Below are 24,870 nucleotides of genomic sequence, written 5' to 3' on the forward strand. Positions count from 1 at the left end.
GCTGACATGTTTAGAATGCAGCCCTGGTTCAGATTCAGCAGGGGGAGAGGGGAGCGCCGGGTTTGTTTCTACCTGCCCCCTCCACCCGCATTCCACTGTTGATCACGTGCCTCCTGGCACTTGAGCTGTTTATTGAGTTCATCATAATGGACGTTCATCATAATGGACATTTTCTGTGGAGAGGTCATGTCTGTCCTTCATTGTAAGCCACCAAAGGGCTCCTTCACTGCGTGGCCTCCCCGATGAGCGCCATTCACTGGTACGGAGTTTCCTTTGTCATTCGTGTCTTTGGACTTCTCCTAATGATGACGTTTGCAGAGAAAAGCACCACAAAATTTCAGGAAGGTTCTAGAACGGTACAGAGCACACCTGACAGACACAGATGTCACTTTGTCTCATGCAGAATCTTAACGCCAATCCGGTTGTGGCAAGGCCTCACTCCTTTGTCAAGAACCATCAGTCGCTCTCTACAACGTGCCTAATGAAAGTTTCATCCATTCTGTACCTATGGCACAAGGCGTCTGAAAACTTGAGGGTTTTTTTCTAGCGCAGTGTTATCTGCTATATAATGCATTGACGTAATATTATTTTATTTTGCCATTTAATGAATTGAAGTTTTGAGGAATACTGTTTTTAATCTCCAAATAGTGAGCGGAGGGACGCTGCCATGATGGCAGACAGCGATTGGAGGGCAGCCTTCCATGGTAGTACATGGATGCCAACTCTGCACTAAACTTTGCAAACATGTGCAACCACTTAAGCGTTCCATCGGTGGTTCACCGCGGATCTGCGGAGAACCACAGTGAACAAACTCCTCATGTTGTGAAGAAAGTCCGTAAATTCTATCCTCCCCGAGCCATCAGTGGTTTACTAGGTCGTGAGAAACGCATTCTAGTACTACCGGTATATCTCGATGCCAATTTTTATGAATCCGTTTTTCAAGTAATGGCTGAAAAACACTAGTGCGTGTCATGCAGGAGTTGTAGCTTTGACTTAGGGTCCATGCTGAAATGAGGTAGACGATTCATCTGACACGCAGGCACTAACACAATGTCTAGCTAAACATGAAAAATATGTTTTTAGGAAGCGCTTCATACTGGACGTTCGTTGCATCTAAGCTCTGTAAACACCAGGAAGTGTGCATGCTGGCTCCTGGCACTAACAGGTGCTAAATTTTAGCATTTTCGGGGCTTCTCTGCCAGCATGGCTACCACTCTGGGTACAGCAATTACCCTGACAAACTGTGATTAACTCTTAGTATTTTGGGAGACATCTTTGGAAGGATTGTATCCAATCTGGATAAAACATTGGTCCTACCATTTTCATAGTATACCTGACATTTTGTGGGCAGGAATGCCATAATGGTGGTAATTTCTGGGTTTTGGGGTCATCCAGGGCAAAACCATGTGCAGTCATTGTGAAGTACTGACTCTAGCATATGTGTGGCAATTTTAAGCATTCTGGGGCAATCCATGAAATTTTGGTGAGCATGTTGGCCACGTTGGGGTAATCTATTGGGACCCCACTAGCCCTTGCATGTGGATGCAGAATTTTGCTGGGCTCATCATAATAGTGGTAATTCTTGCCGTAAATGGGGCATCCTAGACAGGAGATGGTGAAACACTGGCAAGTTAGAATGTTTATCCATATGTGGCAGAGGTACATGCGATGTCTTCAAGAAAATGATAAATTGGTGTTCATGCATTGAGCAGATGCTTGATAAAAATCAAAAGATAGGATTTCAAGATATTTTGTTATGTAAATATTAATCTTTAGGGATATGAAGCCTATTGTTGCAAGATGAAAAGCATGTATTTGATGAAACAATACATTTATTTTCATAAACTGACAAGCTGATGCTTAGGGCCAAAATGATTACCTTTCCTGTCTGAGCACTGCTGTGTAAGCGTGTAAAATTGGTCTTGTTTTCTGCTGTGTACTGCAGGAGAAAGCACGATCTGTGAATTTTTTCCACTTTGCCCTTTTCAAGGAAATTTTCATTTGTAACATTTGTATAAAATGAAGAGGATAGGTGGAAAGATATGGGAATAAAAAGTAGAACTGATTATACGTACATGATGAGTCACAATATTGTATTTCTGTCAATGACTTGGAATCTTTTTAGGGAAAATTGTGATTTAAAAAACTCTTTTTTTTTTTTACTGTTTTATGGCAGGCACACCTGCAACATTTTTGGGGAGGACCACCATAAGTGGCACGCCATGAAAAGTATTTAATATATTACAAATTCCGTTTCAGAGCCTGTCATTTTGAGCAAAATTAACCACCAGCCCTTGGCCACCTGTTGAACTTCGAGGCAGGTGTCACACCCCACCACGTTCAAAGATCATCAACTACCACTGAGTTTCATAACCGGAGCTCCTGTGCACCGATCAAGTAACAGCTCTCACCAGCTAACACGAGGACCCCGTTTTGTCCCTGCCATTAGGAGGGAGGGGAGAATCATGATCAGCTGGACGGGAGCAAGCACACTTATGTGCGGGCATGGGGAACATTGTGGGTTTGGGTGAGTCTTGTTTGGGGCGGACCATGATTATAGGCAATGTGTCACCACTGCTTTTAAATGCAAATAGAACACTTCTCCACCCAAAGTTCTATCCCAGCTAGTTGGTATGACTGATAATGCATGCTGTTTCAAGAACGTCTAGTGATTTAATAACAGAAATACAATAATAGCTCTTCTATTTCACTTTTAATGACAGTTTCAACACTTCTGAGAAGGAATGGAGGAATGTTTTTATTTATCGAATGGACAGCTGTTGTTGTACTTGAAGAGAAAGGTACTGGCATATTTTAGGGGAACTACTTGACTTTGAATAAGTTGGGGCCGGCCCCTCCTAGCAGGGATGCTATACTTTTAATGTTGGTGCACCAATTCTTTTTATCAGGACCATTTTGCTGTTATAGGCAGAATGCACACTTATTAGCAGAAGTGCTGTGGATTCAATAGCTAGGGTCGCGCCAAGCCTGGATGGATGGGCCAGGGACCATAATTTCCTAAACTATGAAATTAGGAAATGAGTTTCATTCCTGTGTCCAGAACTTCTGAGGTTGCCATGAGGTGCAATAAGCAATTGGGGGTTTCAGGACAGTATGACGAGGGTTTTGTTGTGGGGAAAGGCAAACTGCAAACCCAAACATGGTGGATTTGGGAAAGTGGCCATTACAAAATGGCAGCCTTGGGGAGGGTGCACACGCACCCAAAGGGTGGTGTCCTTTAGTGCTGGACATTTGTTGGAAGGGCCATGGACTAAGACCAGACATTCACTGGCATTGGCATGTCCCTACCTGCCACTATTTTTTACATAATTTCAAGGGATAGATATTTTACTACTACTTATAGCTGCAGACAATCTTCAGGAGAACGTTTAGGGTAATAGGAGCACACATAGAAATCTAATTTGTACACATTTATTTGCATACTATTTTTGTGAATCCAGAGAATCCAGAAATCTATGCAGATACGGGGTGGAGACCTACAGTGTTTATTTTAGTTTTTTTTTAACAATTCTTTGTCAATCAGCCATTCAATGTCTAACTGGGCCAGATATGCAGTACTTATGGCGAACATTTTTTTGTTTCATTAGCATTTAAGGTATTACTCCTATGTTGCCTTTTTCTTGTCATCTATTTTCATGACACTTTCCTCTACTACCATTTTTCTCCTTCCTTTCCTTGTCTCTTTTTCTCATCCCATCCATGTCCAGCTGCTTTATCTCCATCTACTTTGTTATTGTTGCACTATGCTGCCTGCAAACATGAATCTTAGACTTAGAACATGAAATGTCAAGGGCTTTAAGAACCCAGTTAAACATCAATCTGTATTATCATATTATATAAACTGAAATGTCAAATAGCCTAACTCCAAGAAACCCATCTTACTGAACAGGAGACTGCCATGTTGAAAAGATTGTGGTGGGTGAATTTGTGTCTTCGCCTTTTTGCAAAAATGGAGTGCTTAATCTTTGCCATAAGCATTTACACACTTCATTCCAGGAATCTGAGGCTGAAGGCTGGTAGGTTTTATTCTGGCTTAAGATAGAAGTCATCCCTTTCACAATATTAAATGTATATGGTCCCACTCATCCTGATTTACACTAGGTGGAAGCTGCAATCAAGTTTTGGACCCCGTTTTTAGATCATTGTCTATCAAGTTTATCCCTCACAAAGCCCATAAAGCTTTCCAACACACTATATCTCACCATTCCCTCTCTGATTCGTGGAGATAATTCAACCCACACCTTTTATTCAGCTCCCCTCTACTCTAATACCAGAATTGCTTATATGTTTTAAATAAATATGTAATCCAATACATAACCATTTCAGAGATTGGTTCGATATTCATTTTGGATCATGCCTCTGTTTGGACAAACCTTGCAATTCTCAGTGATCATAATCACAAATTGCATTAGACATTCAATAAATCTCTACTCTAATAAATGCTTTCTTACTTCACATGAAACCTTTCTATATGAATTTTTAGAACTAGGTGATACATGGGACACACCATTTCACTTTGTATGGGATGCTTTTAAAGCTGCTTCAAGGGGTTATATCATAATGTTGCTTATAAAAAGAAAATTGGATAAATGAATCTAATGTTATCCTATAAAAGATCAAGCATATGGGACATACTTTCTATACATCTAAGAACAATAAAGCAGATTTGGATGTATTGAGGGTGGCCAAGATACACTTCTATACATTCTCTAATAAAGAGGTTTGTGGCACTCTGCTTAAAGTTAAGGATAGATATTATGGTGGGAAGAACAAGGCTAGCTAGCTAGCTAGCTAGCACATTACTTAAAATGCAGAAAGGAAAAAACAAATAAATCTATTACTAATAATTCAGGAATCCATCTGTTTCAAGATGGGGATATTGCAACCTGTTTTGCAGATTATCATCGATGACTATATACTCCTGAAGTTACTCTTCCTGACACCTTTATTGACTCCTATTTTGCGAACTGTAAACCTCGACCTTAAACTACAGTAGACACTTCTTCTCTTGAATTTCCATTTACCATAGACGAATTGTACTCTGCGATCAAATGTTTGCTTAATGGCAAGGCACCTGGCCCTGCCAGGTTTCCGGTTGAATTTTATTCTCCATTTGTCTACCTTACTTTTTCCCAAACTATCAAACTAATTTACCATTTTCTTTCTTTAAACAATTCTATTGGTTCTTTTTCTGAGGTTATAATATGTATTAGCAACTTGACCCTTTGTAATAATTACAGTTCCATTCCATTAATAAACACTGATTGCAATATGTTTGCTAAGGCTTTTGTTCTTAGGATGATTGGCCTTGTTCCTGACCTCATTGCTTTGGAACACTGGGATTGTGTTAAAAACAAGAATATAGCAGATATTGTATGTGCCTTTTTGAATATTCTCAATAAAGCAAATATACATAACTTTTCTCTTGCAGCGCGGACCCTTGATGCAAAAAAAGCTTTAGATTGAGTTAACTAACAGTTTCTTATGAAGGCCCTGCAATGGCATCATTTTGGTCCCCAATTTTTACAACTAATTTCTTACTCTATTCATCACCTCATTCAACAGTCATGGTAAACAGAATTCAATCCCCTTATTTTCTTCTCAGAGGTACTAGACCAGGATGCCCCTTTATTATTTGTCCTAGCATTAGAACCCTTTTTACATCAATTAAAAAAATGGACACGCTTTATGACTTTAAAATCAAACATGCACATTTAAGGTATACTGCTTACTCACTCACTCCTTACCTTTTTCAATGAGCTATGTTTATATTCAGAGATGTCAGGCTATAAGCTCAATACAGATAAATCAGACATTATGCCCCTAAACACGTTTTGCATAAACTATCCTTTTGTCGAGGCAGGCTCTTCCTAGAGTCCCATAAAGATTAAGGGCCTCATTTTAAGTTTGGTGGACGGGAAAGCCAGTCTGCAAAACTCCCAGCAGAGTGGCTGCCACCTTTGTTGCAATCACCTTGCCGGACCCATTAGGAATTTCCCACTAGGCCAGCGGGTGGAACCCTTGCTTTCCGCTCACCAGCCTAGCGGGAAAGAGGCTACAGCATTGTCTCTGGCTCATAATCGAGCCAGCAGAAATGCTGTAACCCACAGGGTGCACCAGCACCCTCGCAATGTTCACTGTCTGCAAGATGGTGCAGGGCAGGGGGATCCCAGCACAGCCCATGCCAAGTGCATGGGCAGTGCAGGGGCCACCATTTATCCCCCTGCACCTGTTCTATGCCAGCCTTTTCATGGCGTTAAAACAGCCATGAAAAAGCTGACAGAGAACGAGGTCATAATCCGTAGGGCAGTTCAGCATGCAGCGCTGTCCTGGCAGATTACACTTTGCCACTACCAGACCATCGGGATCATGGATCCCAGAGGTGCCGATGGAACCCTGGCTGTCTGACCTCCAGGGTCTTTATGTGGCAGTTGGACCGCTGCAGCAGCAGCGGTCCTGACCGCGGGGCTGGCGGACTGAAGCCGCCAGCCATGTAATGAGGCCCTAAATGCCTGGGGATCTTCTGTACAAATAATATCAAATATGTTAAAGATTAATATGGAGAGTATGAATGTGAAAATTACTCACCTCACACAAGGTTGGTCACCCTTGTCTCTGTCATTTTGGGGTTGTCTAGACACCATGAAAATTATGCTACATCTCATTTTCAATTTCTTTCTTCTGGTACTACCCATTAGGATCCCCAGGATGTTTCTTAGCATTTTAGATAAATGTGTGTCTTGTTTCCCATGGAATGGGAAAAGTCTAAAATTTCACTGTACAGAATAAAACTGCCCAAATCTGGTAAGAATTTCCTCAGATTTCTCTTACATAAGGTATTTAGATTCAGGCAAGTTAAACAATGTGTTTCTAACTTTAGTGATTTGAACTCCAAATTGTGGTTCCCACTTGAATCTTCCATGATATCCCCCTTCTCCCATAATCAAATTATCTTCATGTCCCAACCTCCCAAGTTTAGGTTGCCATCTGAGATCACTCACTCCTTTTCCCTGATCAAACTCTTTTTTTAATCTCCAACAGGCCCTCAAAAGAATGATTTCTTCTCAGTCTTATTTGCCATACCAAAAGGCTCACAAATAATGGAAGGCCTTTGACGTGGAGGAGTTGGATCGATCGGGGCCTTTTTACTATTTCACAAGTAATATATAACAATTCAGTTATTACTTTTGAATTCTTTTCTCATTCATACAATTTACCCCCTACCTTCCTTAGACAATATCAATTATTGAAAGGTATTCTCCACAATGCTCTCACACTCTTCTTCAAGTCAATATAATGAAATGCAGTCCCCTCCTTTTTCAATAAATACATCATCAACAGCCTCCCTAATTTACAAACAAACTCATTACACCCACTCATGACGGACACGTCCAAACAAGAGAATCCATGGTCATCTGATTTACACTGTACCAGGCATCTCTTTCTCTTTGGGAGGAGTTCTGCCAGTAAATCCACTCCTTAGCTTGTCCACCCAACTTAACCTAAACTTTATATATTTTTTTCACAATAGTCGATTTTAGACTACAGCTCATCTGTTTAAGCTCAAGCTTCTCAAACAGGACATTTGGTGTTGCAGTTCTCATTCTGGACCATATGTTCTTTCTCTGCCCAACTGTTTCCAATTTTTGGGTTCAGATATGGGAGAGGAGATACTGGTGTCTCTGCAGCATTATTGTTGGATAGAATATTTCCTGGTGGGATCCATTTCACATTTTTATATAATAGAATGTGTGGTAAACAAGTGGAACTTCTAGTAGAAATTGGTGTATAGGTGATCACATCCAACAGGAAATCTACTCTAAATATTATTATTCAACAGTGGTGGAATAAGGTATGCCAGGACTACAGACTGGATAGATATAATTTACATCCCCTTCCAATGACTGTTTAGAGATGTTCTGTGTTCTCTTTTCATCAATTATCTTTTTAAAGTGGCAATTAATTCTGCTCATGGACTATCACATCCTCATTATCTGTTCTATTTAGCATAGTTTTAGTGTAGATTTTGTTCTACTCTGGTATTGATATCATCACCATTTGTATTAATGATTTTGTTAGATAAACGTCATTTTTTGGGTGCTCTTTCCTCTTCTTCTCTCTATTGCTAACCTTTTTCTCCTTTCTTCTCTAATTTACTCTTATTTAGATGCCTTTCCAGCACAGGTTTGCTTTCATGTATTCTCAATGTATGTATGGTTATTCATATTTAAAAATATCTCCTTGTGGATTGACATTATTGTAATCTCATGTACACTTTTATTAATCAAATAAATACAAATAATTAAACTAAAAGGCAGTTAGGTTTCAAGGATGGGTTGTTATTACTCTGTGCCAAAGCCTGAAAGCAGCTATCTTGTTATATGCAATCTCACAGAATAATGTACTAGGCAAGGGTTTTAGTTTTGGTGACCAACCTGAACAAACAATGGGGCTAGACCATGTGCAATATGATAATAGTAGCGATTTTAATATTGTATTGACAACTGTATTATGTACATATTTATAATTGTATTACAGTATGCCTGACGGTTGCCTAGTGGGAAGGCTTGTTAACCAACACAGTAGGCCTGAGGTGGTTATGGTGGCAAGCCAATGATAATGGTTATAGGTCTGACTGTTTAGAATTAAAAGTCACAATGGAGGCAGTAACCCGACATGGAATGTGAAAGGTTTGTGTTAAAGTTAATAGGGATTTATAGACAGATTGCTATTACTCTATCTAAAAACCAACAGATAGGTATTTTGTTGCATGGAATCTCACAGATTATCATAGTAGGTAATGGTTTTGATGCTTGTTACCCCCCTCTAACAAACTGTTGGTACAGAAGACTTGTACTCTACGAATCCTTGTCACTGCCCCTTAGGAAAGATGGTATTTTGCTTCGCCAACTGCAATTTTGTATGTTATGTAATTTTATGATTGTATGCCTGATCGTTCCAATGTGGGGAAGCTTATGCTCAGTTCAGGAGTCCTCAGGTGGTTATGGTGATAAGCCAGTGATAACAGCTACATGGCTGAATGGTCACTGGGAAAACATTTCTGTTGTCCTAGGTCTGATCTGTTTATTATGTAATAATTCATGCAAAAATATCTTTTTAGCTGTCTATCAGAATCTTGTATAAAATAAGCACTAAAAAAATGCATAAACCTATATATATATATATATATATATATATATATATATATATACATATTCACACATACATAAGTACATAGATGGCCTTAGGGTCAGCTCTGTTCTTCCTTTGTCTTTCTGGGTGTCTTTAACACTCTACTTCCATCCATGACAAGCAACTGCAGAGGGGAGAAAATCATTGTCTCGCTTGCCCTGAAAATGCTGGCATTTCTGATCACATGTACATCTACCTGAAAATGAGTACACTTCAGTGTCAGGGTTGGGTAGCTAGTCTTCAAGTTTTGAATGCTCCCCTTTTAAATGTCCCCTTTCATTTTTTGCTTCTCTCCTTTTTTAGCGTTTCTTAAGACAATATTATACCTCTCCAGGAGTTGCTAATGAGTTGCTTGCCCGCTGCTCATTTCATCTGTAGTGTGCTCCATTCCACATAGAAACTTCCTCTAAACCAGAAGGCAGTTATGTAATGCTGTTGTCCATAATATAGTATTGTTTTACCAATGATATGCTAAAGATAACCAGCACTTTGGTTCTAAATGTGACAGCCATGAGAGACTATTTACAATACCTTTGTAAAATGGACATCCACTGCTATGTTTAGTTTTGTTATTGAAAGCATATGGTCGTCTTGTTTAAACGTCATTTTTTTCTACATGTATTCTTTTAATTTATCTTGCATATGTTGTTGAATTTGTGTGCGTTTCATTGCGGTTGTATCAGAGGGTGAATGCACAAATAAATCAGTGGATGGATGCTTGAGTGCAAAGATGTGTGACACAGTGGATGTATGATGACCTATTTAGTGCCTAAACTCATCAATAACACATAAGGCACTTTCATTTTTAGGCCAGACCTATTGGCATTGTTAATGCGTGTGTACAAAGTGTCCGTCATGAAGTTATAGTGCCCACTGAGCAATGAACACTATACTTTTCAACTAAAATATTATAGAAAATTGCTGAACCTGCCAAACAGGCCTTAAATCTAAACAATCTCTGGTTTTCTACGCTCTCCGTGCGTTGTTCTTCCCGTTAACCAACAGTGTGTTAGTTCATTATAAACTACTGGTCTTTGTACACTGCCTCTCTTCATTTACATTCCATAAAGCACTTTAAAACGGTTTCGTCAAAGTGATTTAATAAGTCCATAAAGTATTGTGTATTCTTTAGTATTAGTCCTAAATAGAAAAAGTACAAAAGCAATTAGTCTCCAGACTCGTCCACTCTTAAGAGCCTCCCAAACAACTGGCACATGTAAGAGGAGCGGGGCGGCAGGAGGGGGGTAAGATAATAAACTACCACAAAGGAAGTCTTTGGTATTAAAACTTCGGCAAGTTATGTGTTGCACAAAGAACATTCCTCTGTAAAAGACCACGATGGTTGGCTGGCATCCCTTAAATCAATCTATAGCACATAATCAAGAAAACCATATCACTTCAACAACAAAAAAATCTTAAGTGCACTCTCCAGCATCTGGGTCCCATTAAAGGTTGTAGCTTCGCCAGGCAAATCGCCGAAATTAGTTTCAGAGCACCTCACTATATTGCAAAAAGTTGTTGAAAGAAATGATAAAACTTTGCTAGGAAAAGTCACCGGGGCTGCCACAGAACCCATGCTTCATACATAAAATTAGCTTGAGGTCGAATGGGACAACAGAGTGCGTGCTCTAAGAAGCAGAAGAAAATAACCATATAATAAGATTTAATAATCGTTTCAATAGCTGATCTTATCAGCAAATGAATTATACAATAGAAGAGGAAACGGCGAATTAAAGAGAAGTAACTGGACTACAGTGCATATTAGTCCTAGGCCACGAGGGGGATCCTCTAAACTCTAACCAAGGGCAAGTCACATTTGCATGTTCAACAAAAGGAAAAGTATGCTTTAATTCTTTATTTTCTGTTTCTTTCCCATCAATTTCTCCGTGTGTGCTGCTGGCAAGTGGTGCATATCGAATCTCAAACCTTCAGTCTGTTGGTGCCGTTTAGTCGGAGCACTTTCCTGTCAGCAACTTTTCAGAGAAAAGAGGAGCATGGCAGATTCATGGACGTCATTTGTCCGATACACCATCGTAACGGAAGTGATATCACACATTCTTTGACTGCAAATGATAACATTTCGACCAAAGGAAGTAACTTAAGGCTTCAATGAGAATGTCAGCGTGATGGGGTCAATGTTAAACATGCTCAGTTATTTTATGCATCCTTCTTTGCAACATTTTGATTTTGATTTTTTCATAGTCAGTGACGGATGTGCTTGCCAGGTTGGGCCTCCTGAACACTACAGCAACCGGGAGTACCGCAGAACAACGGCCAGGCTGCTGGAAGGCCTGAAGAGTCAGGCAGTATGATAAAGAACTGCTGTCTGCTCCATAAAGAAATATCCTACTTGCAGATGGATAACACAATTGTTTTTTAAGTATCTGTACACATACAGGTTGTAACCAGTGTTGATGTCGCCAATGGTTCAAGACCGCATGCATAGCCAAATCCACGAGCAGGCAGTGAGATAAGTGGATAGGAGCTGAGCTACGCCCATGGCCTATCTCTACGTTATTTGCTTCACCAGTTTCAGTTTACGCACAGTATTCCTTTTTGTCACCACAAATGAGAAAACATTCACACAATGTATACACAGCAACATAGTGCAGAATGTACACCTGTGAAGACGTTTTGTGTGGCTAGAATGTGTCGTACAACTCGTGGCAAGATTAGTCATCATCCCATGGTCTGTGGAGCTTCATTTGGGATTTGCCAAAAGCTTGATATTTCTGGGTGAACAGTAAATGGGCAACGGAGAGAAGCCCTTTCGCCTTTCCGGGTTTTGGTCTCAGATGGTGTGATTCCAGTTACTTGTCAATTGGGGCCCCGGAATGTACATGCTTTTGGGGCATTTAACGCTCAGAAGCTGTAGTACGGTGATCATACTCAAGGATTATAGAGTTTAGATGCAGTTTAGGGCTTGTACAACTACTATGCTGATCGAAACCTCCGGTGCTAATATGATAATAAAACTTTGGTGTACCTAGTTACAGTTTGAGAGACAATGCTCTCAGATGCATTATTGAGGATTAAGACAGTGATTAAAAAAGTCTAAATCAGGCTCTCTTCACTTATTCTGTGGCAGAAACTGCATTCTTGGTTTAGTCTAGCTCCCCATCCATAGAAACAAAAAGCTATTCTCACCTGCCGAGGTGGTCACCCACATGGGTAGGCGTCCGCTCCAGGAATTTGTAACAACTGCAAGCATCATTGATTGAGTTGACATTTTATAAACCTGGCACTCAGGGGTGTAGCATCAAAGACAGCTAGTATACTTGCATCTCTGGGGATATAAAACTGAGAATCTAGTGTTTATAGATCTTTTTGTGTTCTCTGAAGCATTATTGCCTCTGTTGAAATTATAGGCTTCCCCTGTGATCATGACATTGACATCTACCTCTAGTATGCAGGGGTGCTGATTTGTTAGAACACACAGCCATCTATTTGTGTTCCCTCTGCCACAGAAAAGAAAACACTTTTCTTTTGCTCTTAACGGAGGAGTTGAGCCTTCTTTACTCTCATCCACCAGTAGTGTTTGAATTTATCACTGTAACACGTTTTCTGTTTTTCTTGATTCCAATGAACTAGTTGTCCTATCCGAACCTCATGTGATACCAAGTCTTTGAAAATCCTATGAATCAGCCATACTGATGAGTTATTTATGTAAGTCATTCAGGAAAATGAACTGAATTCCAGATTCTAAAAGCTGGGAAGAGGCCTATTGCTGCCCAGTGCTACGTAGTCCACTTCAATTACTTTATCCTCCTGATGAGAGGCATTTATGAAATTCAGTGGAGCCTTCAAAAATCATAATTAGAAAAAACAGAACAAGTTAGGAAATAACACAAGAAATAAAGGATTATTTCAATGATGTAGATAACTCACCTGTGTTGCTTTTCTGAATATATTTGAGAATTTTTAAACGTTTACAACTCACATTGAAGTCAGTACAGAATGCTGTGTGGCAGAAGACATTCTATGGTTTGAATGTACTCACTATAATTTGGTGATGGTTACTGAGCTGAAGGGGACTTGTGTGCACTCCAGAGAAGCTTCTACACTAAATACAACACTGCTCATTATGCATTTAATAATGTTCAACCATAATTTTGCATGCATGCAAATAGCTTGAGAAGAGTAATAATTCACCCCTTTTTACAAACTTTGGGCCCGATTATGACTTTGCCAGTCCGTGGACCACCATGGTGGAAGCAGAAGTCCGACCGCGAGATTATGAGCAATGCGGTTGGACCACCACAAGACTGCCGGCACCACCAGCATCTGAGCTGCCATGGCTATGGCAGTGGAGATCGCACAGAAAGAAAACTAAAATGATAATAACGGAGCGTTATTATCATTTTTTTTCCGCTTAGCCAGGTTAAGGCTGGGCGGGCTGGAGGAGTGGTTTGTGCACTATAAGTGCACACGTGTGTTTGGCCAGCCATGTTGGGTGGGCCAAACACACACATGAGCTCTTTCTATTTCTCCTCCCAGCTGTACTGCACATCCGGGAAGAGAAAGTGCACAGGCCTTCACTTCCCTTGTGAGTGCCGAAGCAGGCCACTCACACCAATAATGACACATATCATGCTAGTGACAGCAGCTTTGCGATTGGCTGAAGGGGTCTGTTGGCTTCCCGAAGAGGACGGAGGAGATAAACCTGTCTCTCGACGGGCAAGGTAAGTGTTTTTTTTTTCTTTATATATATATATATATATATATATATATATATATATATATATTTTTTTTTTTTTTTTTTATTCCCCCCCCCTTCAGTGGCAGCCACCACTAAAATTAAGTCTATTTTCAGATGCATGGGAGTCACTGAACTTGAGTAACAGACTCACGGTTTGGTGTCTCTCCTTCACTCACAACCAACATAACCTTGTGGTGGCTGGGAGATGTGCTCCCTCCGTGAAGATTTGGTCACAAGCCTTTCTGCAGAGTTCTGCGCCCAACAGTGACCGACATAGCAATGTTGAATAACCCGTCGAACTTGGGTTATTAAAGAGAAATATTCTAAAAACTCAACATTGAGAAACCACAGAACGTGAAGCCAATACCACATGTCTGTGGGAAGGCAGACCGCAGTGTAAAAACCGTGACATCTCAAAGGATGGACAAAAGCTAACATGCTACAGGTGCGCACCACATGAACAAAACAACACACTGCCAGGTGCTGGCTGCGCTGACAGCTCTTTGCACATAACACATTCATCCCAGTGGATCTGGGGGTCCGTGAGAGGCTCAACATTTCATCTTCACCAAATTAAAAGCAGGTCCGCGTTTTATGACCTTGGTTCTATCTTAAACAGACCCCTATTACTTGCTCCTGACGTGCCAGGCTTCGCAGATTAAAATGATTCTGCGTGTAGCCTAGCTAGAGGTTTATTTTTGTAACACTCATCTCTCTCATTAGTATTTATTAGAGGAAACCCACATTCCAGTTCGTGGTTATTATCCAGTTTATTCGTATGCTTGCGAGTCCTATAGACTGTTTGTCCACTTCTGTTATAAGCGCGCACGCTTAAATATAAATGGAAGCACCTACTGGAGACCAGGCCGCAGTCTCTGAATCACCCGTACCTCACAAATGAAAAAGAGAAAAAACAACATCAAATACATTGCAGATGATGCTTTTTATTGAGTGCACATGAAGCTGCTCTTTCATTAGTTTTCAGGGGTTTAACTTTTCCTGGGCACCCCTTTTACAGGGGTCAAAGAAATCAAAGCCAGGTCAGGCTTGTGGAGTTCAGCATCTCGGAGACACAGTATAACTTTAGGCGTTAAAAAGAGGTGGGCAGACTGTCTGCAGTATTTGCAAGCATACGAATACACTAGATAATAGCCAAGAAGTGAAATATGTATTTCTTCTCATAAATAGCAAATAGGAGAGGTAGTTTTTTTTTTTTTTTTTAAATAAAATTCAACTAGATTCTATGCAAAACCATTTTTATCTGCAAAGCCACGCAGTTCAGTGTAAAGTAATGGAGATTCGCATTTATGCAACCTATTGTCCATGGCAGAGGCATATCAAGGGCTGAGTTTTGTAGCGATTGCTCAACAAAAGCTCTAGCGATGGTGTTATCCTTCAAAATAATTAAATATGTATTAAACGCATCATTGATGAAGGAGTCCATCTGGTACACAAAAATATCTCTTGACACAATTTTAAGAAACTTGATTTTTGAGAATTATTTGATTGACCAATGTGCAGTCGAGTAGATTGGCAGATAAACTAATTCACCTGCGATGGCCTGCTAAGCCAGCAGAGAACATCGTGCTTGGAGCTCACCAAGGACAATAGCCTGCCGGACCATGCCTCCTTCTTAGCATCACTGAAAGCTGTAGGATGCGCTGCACACGTTTAAAGATACGCAGTGCAGTCTCTGAAGAGGATATTGCATCAGTGCAATAAAACAGAAACACAACTTGCCCGGAAAGTCAAAGGCTGCTGCTCTGTGGGCACTACCCGTTTTTGATGAACAATTGCTCCCCACTCGCTACAAACATGAACACCAAACCTGCCAACTTCTAAAAAAAAATTGACTGTGAGAGGAGAGGGCCAAGGCCTTTGACCGGGCTGGACATTTCGAGGCACTCCAACGCAGAAAATAACCTCGGATGCTGTGGCCGAAGTCCAGGGGAGGTTTCAAAACTCATAATGGACATTAGCTGTGCAGAGCTTCCAAACACGAGCTGGAAACCCACTCTCTGCACTGGTTTCCTGATCACTCTGTGTTCTACTGTGTGATATTTTCTCTTCACAGGAAGACAACGTGTAAGAATCCAGTAATGTGTGACAACACAGTGGGGCCCTGTGAATGGGGAAGTTGATGCCATGCACAAAAGAATATTTGAATGAAATGTTTTGCAGGGACTTACTTTTACAGGCTAAATTTGTGAATTCTCCACCTTCTGATGCCCCTTTATGGTCAGTTGATGGGTGCATCTTTGATTCACCAGGGGTACACTTGCCCCTGCAGTGTTGGTGCTCCAAGGATTCTTATAGCTTGCACTGATCATGTAAGGCATCCCAGAATGTTTTGCCAAGGAAGCTTGCTTTACTACATGGAAATTCCTATAGTAGTTTGAGTGTCCATTGCAATGTGTGCTAGCTTTTGTGAGCTTCATAAGCGGAAGGGACATGGCGGCCATGGTGAAAAGAATCAGAAGACAGTAACTGACAATCTCCTAGAAGGTACAAAGATCTCTGCCTTTATGCAGTTAGGTCACCATCGTAATGGGTAGTATAGTGTTCTACTCAACTGATAAACGGGAAATTCTGAGGAAAAAGCCAGGGAATTACGGAGCTGTGTGTGGGAGCTAACATTTTTTGATCACCAATCCCTTGTACTGCAGCTTCAGAAGCATGAGTGGACAATCAGTTTGCTTAAACATCAAACTGCACTCCCCCTTCATTCAACTGAAATAAGTCCCAGTGTGGAAGCATTTTGATATCCTGCTGGCTGCCAATCAAAATAGCTGTGTGTAGCTCGTGCCACACCACGTTTTGTGGTCCACGGAGAAGTGAGCAGTCAGAAAAAAAGTGTTTTTCTTTCTTTGGTTATGAAATCTACCCATTCCCCTAGTCCTCCCATGTCGCTGATTTTGGTGTATTTTCAAACTGAACTGTGCTTTGCAAGAAGATAAAACATAGATATAGCCATATTTCCATTTCATTGGAACTTTTTATTCAACCGTATTTGGAGCCATACACCATTTCTAAACGTAAATATTTACACAACTCTTCTGCAACTTTGTTGGTAGTGAGATTGGTCCAAGATTGTGATAAAGCTCAGAATTTAATTAAAAGGTTTTTTTTAATTACATCAGATGTAAATCACAGCAAGTAGTGTTATGTCAAATGGGCTTTGCTTGCATTTCATATAGCAAGTAGAATAACCATTTGATTCCAAATGCAAGTAAGATTATTTGTACAATATGTCTTCTCCCATAAGACAAATTACAGATTGGATCAAAACTCATGATGGTTCTGGATGCCTGAGCTCTGGAACAGGTGCTGGAATCCCTTTATTTTCTGAAAAGGCTAAACATTGGTACAATGTTTTTTTTCAGATTGCCATTTGTTATAACCTGGAAGTGATGTCTGAGATTTCCGAGGAAGGGAGCAACACTGGGAAGGTTAGCCATGCCTCCTTTGTGAGTTAGCAGAATGGAGGTCAAGTCATGGAAGATTTCCATTGAGTGCTTAAGATGCTAGAAAGCACATACATTACCTTTAAAATTTTCCCTTTATAATGTCTATCCTTGGCTTCCATCTCCGAATATTTTCAGGGGTTCAGACCAATTGTCAGCTAATTTGTTAGGTCCCTTGTAGTGCTGCAACTTTACTGTATCGGACTGCTTGTTATTTGACCTACTAAATACTTCTGCTTCATCATTGGAGTTTTATGGCCATCTTGCCTGCTTTAGGCAAGCATTGGAAATCCTGACATGTAAGGATTCCTAGCGGTAGTGCCTCAGTCCAACAAGCTAGAAGGGAAGCAAAAATCTGTGAGCTCAAAATAAGAACTCCTATAAGGAATGAGAAGAAGAGCTCCTTGAAACGAAGAACCATCACTTCTAAACCCTGTGCCTCCATTAGAGAGCTGGAAGATGACACTTACTACACCGGTGCTTGATCAAGTACAGCGTTGGACTTTGTTAGTTACTGGCCTAATACTATGAAAAAGTAGGTCTTACAAATCATATGTACTCAAACTTCAAAGTAGTACTCCTTCGTTCCAATCTAAAGACCTCACATCATGCTTGGGCTTACTATCACTCAGACCATGTGGGTTATATTTAAGAAAGTAAGCAGTATATTATAAGGTATCGATTCTCTTTACTTTGTGTGGCAAAAGTTCAACTACGCGGGAAAATCCTTCACAAACAAAACTATGCCTAACGAGTCCATTTTAGGTCCAAATAAGATCTCTTTATATATCTGGATGCAATATTCATCACATTTTAAACACACAAACATATATACAGAGTGCAATGTGGTATTTGTTAGTATTGTTGAGTGTGGGGAGTGGCCACGACTCATGAATGGCAAAGCCCGCTTTGGGCCATTAGGTTCCTCTCCCCCCTAAACAATGATAAGAAACAGAATATTACTCTCCTCACATATAGTTTATGGCATGCTCTTTTTAATCTGCATGTTATAAACCAAGCAGATTCGGAACACAGTCGCATTACAGATGCCCATAATGTGACATAGACAGTCTAGAGGATGAGCCTGGTGGAGAAAACCGGAGAGGTGCACCTTTACCAAGGCAAAAACATGCAATTTGACCTTTGCACTGTAGTAGCAGACGGCTGAGCTGTGCATATGTTTTATTGTACATATTTATTTTCAGTAGCATGCCATATATATTATTATATTTCATGATAATAGCGGGACCCCTTCTTGAAGGCGGTCCCAATTTACAACTGACTCAAAGCCAGGTATTGAAAACCAAAACCATTTAAATATTGCATTACCATCGAAATGGCCATGCAGGTTTCATATAGATCTCCGCTACAGGTATCTAAACAAACAAAGAGGCCCATGTCACTTTACTCATTGCTTATCAGAAACCACATTACAGCCTGAGACTTTCAGTTTTGCTTTTAGAATGTTTAAAAATGGCAAGCTGAGGTAATAATCACTATATAAAAACAAGTTATCCTTTTTAGGTCTGAGCAAGAAACAGTTGTAGCCGACATAAAATAATCAGTAGAGTGGCTTATGGTCATCCCATTCAGCCACTAGTTTGCCGTTCGCAGTTATATCCGTCCATAAGACAATATACCTTCAGTGGAGTAACTGGTTCCCCCATCAGCCATTGCTTCGTTGGATGTGTCATTCTCATTTTGAATCATGTTGAAGGATAGCCATTTTGGGGTGTATTGAGTAGGGGCGTTTAGCCCATTATGTCAAATTCCACATAGGAACTGAAACTATCAACTAGCTTTTATACCACACACTGACCTTCAGGGAAGTCATATTCAGCACAAGCTGTGAGGCTGGAGAAAGCAAAGAACATTGGCACCACTGGAGAAACATCCTTCTTGGTGGTAGACCAGGGTGGTGCACATTCACAAATATACAGTTAATATAAATTTAGGAGGGGCACTTGGAACAGGTGATCATTCATTCCCCCACTGGCTGCAGAGGCTATGTTTGCCTCCATCCTCATCCATCTATTTTGCCCCCCCTCAGACAGAACAGAGAGAGCAGACAGAAGGAACTTGGTGGTGAAGGGGATAAACTTCTTTGTAGAGGTCTCTTCTAGCAGTGGATCAAATACAGGATAGGGTGGCCCTCGCAACAGAATAGCATTTGTGTCACATTCTTCTGTTGAGCACCACCAGCCACCCAGTCAAAATTCACATAATTGCCAAGGAGTTCACAGCCTATTTAATGGTGTCATCCTTCCCACGCTTCTGCTCCTACCGCTGGCTAGACGTTCGGTCCTCAGAGGAGTACCTCATAGGTGGGTGAGAGGCAGTACATGCATTACAAGACCAATATGCCAGGAACTTCAGTGGCGAGGCTTCGATATGCAGTTTGGCATTGGACATCCCATCTTTTCTAGCACATATCTATGCCTGCTGTCCCAGGGGCCAACTCAAATGTAGCTACGTAGCCTCACATTCACTCACTGGCCAGGAGGAGAGTGTTTTCACTGAATTGCTCACGAAACATGGAATTAACAAACTATTCCTGACTACCTCAAAGGTTGTGGCCTACCAATAATTTGAAGTACCAGCTGAAGTCAACCTATGCATTCATCATGGATCATCATGCAAAAAAGCTCGCCACCAGCTGTTATGGCACTTTGAAACTACTGCAGAAGGTCCTTTACCTTCTTCCTCTCACTACCAGACAAATTGTCATTCAGGCTCCTGTGCTATCTCGTCTTGATTGCAGGAATGCTACGTTCCTAGGTTCAACACGCTACGTTATAAGGAAGTTGCAGACTGCTCCTGTTGGAACATCTAGTAAAGTGTAGGACCCTCTGTATTTTACATAAGGCTGTCCACAACAAAGATCCCCTTCTGCTAAAATCTTTAGTCTGCCTTTATCTTCCCGGGAGAACTCTTTGCTCCTCATCTGTCCATTTGTTGAAGGCCCCTAGGTTTCATAGATCAAGCAGGGTAAACCAGTCTATTTCCTATCTGGTCCTCAGACTCTGGAACACCTTGCCATTGGAACTGCGCCTTCTAGACCATGAGTTATCTTTCCATAAAGCCTTGAAGACCTGGCTTTTGGGGCTTTTTGATATCTAACTTCCTGCAACCACTTCTGACCATGTCAGTGTCTTTGGTAGCGATGGGAGGCCTCCGGGTAGCCATGTAAGAGTTCAAGAATACAATAAAACATAATGTGCCTACTTACACATCCAATCAGCACTTTGAGAGGCGAGCTAGACAGATGCATAGCCTTAAGAATGGTACATCTCTGCGGCACGAGTCACAACCGAGATTTCCCACCCATGTCAGATTCCGCATCAGATGTATCCAATTAAACAATCCATTATTGTGGAACAAAAATGGAACACCTAGAAAGTCATCTTGTATTGTGATCTCTGGTACCACCGCTTGTTATATATATATAGAGTCAAGATAAACTGCGTCTGTATAATTCTGTGCCATAGTGAGCGCTCATGGCAGGCATTAGCCTCAGCGGTAGTAGTAGAGTTCATCCAACATCTTTTCTTTCAGCGCCATCTCATGCCAAAGTGTAGCTTCCATAAAGGGCGTGTTCTTTTAAAGCATAAAACTGACCTCTGGGTCCATGACTGTGATGAACCAAGAAATCACAGGCCGACAGTTGGAATTACGTGTAGCAGGTAGACAGGTATGAAAGCATTAGCAGCATCCTGCAAGATGTGTAATGGCAACATCTTGGAGGATCACAGGCCAATTATTGGTTATACAGGTCCCATTGTGATAATCAGCACAACAGACAATGGCATAAATGTGTTTGGACCTGAAATCCATGTCAGTTTGATTATCAGCCGGGTCTACTGTGGGCTCTTAGATTTGTGTCCACTAGAATATGGGTGCTGTCTGTGAATGGTAGACTAGTGGCCTCCACCTTTCAAGGTCTGGGCCAGTGCTGGAGTAAATGACGCCATATTTTCTCTGCACTGCTGTCCTTACTGCTCCACCTCAAGCTGTATTAATGCTTTATACTAATAGAAGAAGTGACCGTGATAAAGTAAAGCCATTTTGTATTACATAAAGGCTGCAAAATCGGCACATTGTAAACACTGACAACTGAATCCTGCGTTTCTAATTACATTTGGAACTCTGCAAACAGAGTCAAAACATTAGCTACTGTTAACAAAACCACAGCTTTTCTCCATCACTGACTGTGTTTGGCTGCATCTGTTTGCTTTTCTGTAACGACTGTCCTTTAACTTCCCATGATCCATTAATGTGGATTTCTGGTGATCTGTCCTTGCACTCCACATACCCACCACTGGCTGTCTCTTTTTGTCCTTCTGCTTCTGCCTGCCCTTCCACACCGTAACCCCTGTTAATAGGTATCACTTCCTGACCTCCCTCTCACTAGCTGTCTCAGGTTTACTTTATGCACCACCAATCCCTGCTACTGGCTGTGTTAGCTAAACTGTACCCATCTTTCCAACCATACAAATCCTGTGAATTGCTGTATACAAACCATATGTGTTTGCCTTCCCATGTACACAGTCCTTTCCTCTTTACATCATAACCATGCCACTGGAATTATGCAGCAGTGGATCAGAAGCGTGAGGCATGGTTGACTAAATTGTGCAAGAATAGGAGGCAAATTATGTGGTGCTATGTGGCACCGTTTGTGCCATTTGTACATAGGTTAATACTGTCTGGGCAAAGGCTTCACTTCATTGGTACCAGTGTAACACCAAAATATAACAGTAAGCAACAGAATGGGGACCAGCCAACATTTACAAAGGTCCTTCACTGCGCTGCAGCGTTTTAGTAACTTTTGATCCATTTGCACTAAAAACAAAATTATTTTTATTAACATCTGCAGATTGTGCAGCAAATAGAGAAATATGTGGTGAAACAGTTGTCCTGATCACAACCACCTCACACACCAACACCAAACACACATCACATAACACAACAAAGAATTTAAAAAAGCCTAACAAGCCCATATTATTGAATTTACCAATACATGTTTAACATTGCAGGTTTGAGATCCCAGTATTTAAACTACTATTTGCAAAAAGGCCAGGGTGACTGAAGGTGACATCTATGATGTGGGGCCACTTGGGGCCAACTCACAAATACCACATGCCATCTTGAGGGCATTGAACAGTATGATCTCTGCCGTCTGTGTTTCCACATATTCATAACGCGTAAGGGTGTTTATATTGCATGCATACTGAACACGGTATATGTAAATCAAGTACTGTGGGGTGTTGTTCTAGTGCCGCTAGCTTTAAAGGACATTAGGGCAGAGGAAAGTCCGCCAGGCCGTGTTTGAAAGTACCCCACACAAACAGCAGAGGGTGACAAGTTCTACAGAGTATGGTGAAATGATATCTGGCATCCTGGGCCCGAGGATAAACCAACACTGCGGGGGATGCACGCGAACAGCTTGTTTACGCAGCGTGGGAACGGCTTCTTGCACAGCTTTATCTCCGGATATCAAGCTGCTGTTCGAGTAACTCAGCCTCTCATCTCAAATGGCAATTTATTCAGCAATAGCAGATGATTGTTCAAAAACCCTCGCGCTAGCAAAATTATTGGAAACCCCCCTCTATATCCTCTGTTGTTCTACGGTTTCAAACAGTTAACTTTCTGAAATCCAAGTTAGAAAATACTAAATTGGTCGGCTAAATATCGTATAGGTTTACGAACAAGAGATTTTAATTCTAAAAAGCAAATGAATAAAAAATATGGAACCTGCAATCACCCCAAATGTGCGTCTACATAATTAAATGAAACTGTCACCCACGGGTGTTTACTGGAGTACACAAAATAACTTTCTTTGGGTAGCCAAAACAAACACACGAAGAAAAAAATGAAGCACGCATCAATGTTACTTCTTTCACGGTCGCAATAGAACTTACAGCAATGGTAGACCAACCCCAGCATAATGAAAAACAAAGTCGTTTTGATCGTTTTTGCATAGCGCCTACTACGGTTAAGTGAGGTCGTCGTGAAGCGCTTTAGAAACAGAGTATCAGGATAAGTAAGCGCTCGTGGTACAGCATGAAAACGAGCACGCTGCTTATTTGAAACTGTACTGTGCTGCTGACAATCCCAGAATACTGTTTAACAGACTCGCAGGACTCCACTGAGCCGCGTGCTCATACACACTCAGCACTCGTCCCGCGGTACTCACAGTCTCTGAAGACCATGGAGGGGTCTCTGTGAGGTAGCACCTGGGCGACTACCAGCTGCAGGGACTCCAGCGTCCGGTCCATCTCGCTGCTGCGTGGTCCCGCGCGCACCCGCGCAGTGTCCTCATGCCTGGGTCCCTCCACTTCTGTGCTGAATTTGTGCAGTTCATTGATGCTCCGGATTACCAAGGAATCCCTTTTAACATCTGCCAATCAGACATCGCCCGGAATCTAAAGAGCCCTCAGGGGTCCCCTTTCCCCGCTCGCTTATCTTTGTTGTGCGCGGAGCTAATTAGCTCTCGGGCTGGCTGACAGGCTCGCTCCTACCGCTCCCCTTCTGTGGAACACACCCACCCACAGGCCCGCCGGAGCAGCTAATCATGTGAAAGGCATTCCTCGCTCCCTCAGACTTTTCACCGAGTGTGCTGGGCCAGACGGAGTTCTGTTTTGAGTTGAAACCAGAACACAATAATAGCAATATGTGCCCCTTAGACGGTTGCTATTGAAATAATAACTTGAATGGCTGCGAAATATGGGACAGGCATCAAGCACAAAGACTGTTTACAGAACCCTGCCGCAAACAATCATTTACTTGATTGGTGTAAGTAGCCCTTGCTCTATAAAATCCTTCAGTTCAGCGATTTACACGTGACGCTCTTTGTCCGTTTCGTTTCAGTACTCAAAGGAAGACGAAGTGCACCACACTCTGATATTCCGCTCTTATGGTACCCTAAGCGACTAATTATGACACCTGCACATACTGGATCACTACAGTAGCGTTCCTTGCACCTGTGGCCATATTATGGAAGTGCATTTTGGGAGCAGGGAGATTTAGCGCCCTCCCCTGCACAGAGACACGAGTGAAATCAGAAGGCGGCTGAGGGGGTATGAAATTAGAGGTGGGGGCAGTCCTGTGGACTCTCCATTGGCCCCATACGAAAGTACTCGTTGTCTGTGAGCCGCAGGCTCCGACAAATATATACAGATGCTTAGGGCCAGATGTAGGTACCTTGCAAATTGCAACTCGCAATTTGCTATGCAGAAAGATGTCTCAGACACCTTCTGCAACTCGCAATGGGGTCGCAAAGACCCACCTCATTAATATTAATGAGGTGGGTTGCAGTTTGCGACCCCATTGCGAGTCTGGGCACTCACGGGGATGGTGGCCTGTTGGAGACAGCAGACCACCATGTCCGTGACTGCTTTTAAATAAAGCAGTTTTTTTTTTCAACTGCAGCCCGTTTTCCTTAAAGGAAAATGAGCAGCACTTGGAAAAAAATACCGAAACCTTTTGTTTCGTTTT

At 41.5% G+C, this 24,870-nt stretch overlaps 1 protein-coding gene across 2 annotated transcripts in view; it reads right to left on the reverse strand.

The window, feature by feature from the left end:
- LIX1 (limb and CNS expressed 1) overlaps nt 1–23,942 on the reverse strand; it is a 915,486-nt gene extending 891,544 nt beyond the window's left edge. The window contains exon 1 of one of the 2 annotated variants that reach the window (XM_069225931.1): nt 23,570–23,942. In XM_069225931.1, coding sequence (XP_069082032.1) covers nt 23,570–23,651 — 82 coding nt within the window. In that variant the 5' untranslated portion in view covers nt 23,652–23,942. The remainder of the gene's footprint in view (nt 1–23,569) is intronic. The other variant, XM_069225941.1, reaches the window with a different exon arrangement.
- Nucleotides 23,943–24,870: the final 928 nt, after the last annotated feature.

This window comes from Pleurodeles waltl, chromosome 1_1, assembly GCF_031143425.1.
Source record: "Pleurodeles waltl isolate 20211129_DDA chromosome 1_1, aPleWal1.hap1.20221129, whole genome shotgun sequence".
In the NCBI taxonomy this organism is placed as follows: Eukaryota; Metazoa; Chordata; class Amphibia; order Caudata; family Salamandridae; genus Pleurodeles; species Pleurodeles waltl.